This window comes from Primulina tabacum, chromosome 12 (genome assembly GCF_025594145.1).
Source record: "Primulina tabacum isolate GXHZ01 chromosome 12, ASM2559414v2, whole genome shotgun sequence".
NCBI lineage: Eukaryota > Viridiplantae > Streptophyta > Magnoliopsida > Lamiales > Gesneriaceae > Primulina > Primulina tabacum.
Window position 1 is genome coordinate 30,929,432 of NC_134561.1, and position 2,166 is coordinate 30,931,597.

General features: G+C 43.6%; 1 protein-coding gene across 1 annotated transcript; it reads left to right on the forward strand.

The window, feature by feature from the left end:
- The first annotated feature begins 1,345 nt into the window (after positions 1-1,345).
- LOC142520335 (uncharacterized) lies at positions 1,346-1,750 on the forward strand. Its single transcript, XM_075623335.1, has one exon. The coding sequence runs from the start codon at positions 1,346-1,348 to the stop codon at positions 1,748-1,750; it is 405 nt and encodes a 134-aa protein (XP_075479450.1).
- The last annotated feature ends 416 nt before the right edge of the window (positions 1,751-2,166 follow it).

Here is a 2,166-nt window from a genome sequence, read left to right on the forward strand (position 1 = left end):
TAAAGGTCGTCGGAGAACATGATACACCATCGGAGAAAGACAGGACAGAGGACGATGAGAACCAAATTGGGAAAGTTACTCAACCAGCGGAAGTCACGGACAAATTTGGGCCATGAATGATGGTATCACGCAATACTCGGAAGGCTGAGAAAGGTAAGGTTATGAACAACCCGAAATTTGGAAACACTGACAGAAGAAAAGAAGGCAGGGATTTGGGGGGCAATAATTACCAAAATAAGAACTCCAGATACGAAACTTGGTAATGGAAGAGGACATCAATAAGGAAACATATATAGATGGCCCCGAATTATTTTATGAAGGCCCGAGTACCCATAGAATAGGAGCTGGCAGAGGCAGAAGGCCCAATGTACAAGTTAACTACAAGGAGTTAGAGACCAATGGCACTGTAAGGGGCCACATGAATGCAACAAACAACCAGCCACAACACATGGATATGAGCAGAGGACGACAACATGGACAAGATAAACCCCGACAAGCGGCTGCGGAAGAGGAACATGTGGTTATCCGTGGATCTCAAGGAGGGACAATTATAGAATGACAGGTGGTAAGAAACACAAGAATGGAATATGACATGAATACTGATAATCTCTTCAATGCTGCTGGAGTTGGAAAACATCATCAAGATCCACCATCACAAAACGAAGGAAGAGATGTGCTAATGGACGATGAAATAATGCACGGGGAGGAAGAAATGGTCAAGGAGACACCATGGGGTGAACTCCCTGGCCAATGATAGACTAAGAAATTGGATGATACAGGGGCTCTCGCATCATTTTGAGGTGCAACCTTTTTTCTAACTGTTTATGTATACAAATTTACTAATCTGGAATTGTCAGGGCGTAGCATCGAAAGCTACGAACAGAGTTATTAAAAACTTGTGGAAAAAACTTAATCCCACCATACTAGGACTACTGGAGCCCCGGGTTTCTGGCTCTCACACAGATGAAATTTGCAAGAAGATGGGATTTGAGAATTGGTTGCGAGTTGAAGCCACCGGTTTCAGTGGAGGAATTTGGCTCTTCTGGCAAGATACTATCAACATGGAGATAGTTCATACCCATCGACAATTCGTCCTGGCTCGGGTCAAGATAGAGAATAAAGACCCTTGGTTCTTATCTATTGTGTATGGAAGCCCTAATGCTACACTCCGAAAGAAGTTGTGGCAGGACCTGGACTTAGAAAAACTAAACATCCAAGGACCATGGTGCTCTATCGGGGACTATAACTCAGTGACAATAGAAGACGAATTTGCTCACGCAAGAAGACTACACACCATCGAAGTGGAGACTTTACGGAATGGATATTTAATCAAACAATGATAGATATGGGATACGAGGGAGCAAAATACACATGGACCAGGGGACTAAGCTCAGAAACATACAGCGGTGCTAGACAGGACAGAGGGTTGTGCAACCTAGAATGGAAGGAGATGTTCCCGGAAGCCAAAGTCATTCACCAACCAATCATTCAATCTGATCATGCCCCGTTGCTAATCAAATTGTTCGACATAAAGCAATCAAGAGGTAAAGGGGGGTTTCGATTTCAGGCAGCATGGCTCACTCACGAGGACTTTCCGAACGTAATCAGGGGAGAATGGGACTCTAACATACCATTGGAAGACAATATCGTGAAGATGGCCAACGTTCTGCCCATTTGGAATAGAACAACATTTGGAGACATCCACAGAAATAAAAGGAGGCTTATAGCAAGAATTGAAGGCATCCAATGAAGCCTGAACATCCGACCTAACAGAGGGTTGATCAAGCTAGAGAAAAGGCTCAGAGATGATCTAGACAAGGTGTTACAACAAGAAGAACTCTTGTGGTACCAGAAATCGAGGGAGGAATGGATTATATCAGGTGACAGAAACACAAAATTTTATCATGCCTCCACAATTGCACGACGTAGCCGAATGAGGATTGGTGCTCTCCAAGATAGTACTGGACAATTAATAGTGGAGGAGGAAGAGACCAAGAAACTTGCACATAATTACTTTTCCTCCCTGTTCCAAGATACAGATAGTAGCAATCCTCCCCCTTACAACTAGGCCTTTTTCCAAAGGTGGATGATCGGAATCTGGAAATGATACACGTTCCTGTCACTGCCAAAGAAATTAAAGAAGCCCTCTTTGATATGTCACAATTT

What these genes read in the sequence shown, in the direction of transcription:
- LOC142520335 (XM_075623335.1), top strand. Translation starts at nt 1,346, where the DNA reads ATGGGATACGAGGGAGCAAAATACACATGGACCAGGGGACTAAGCTCA.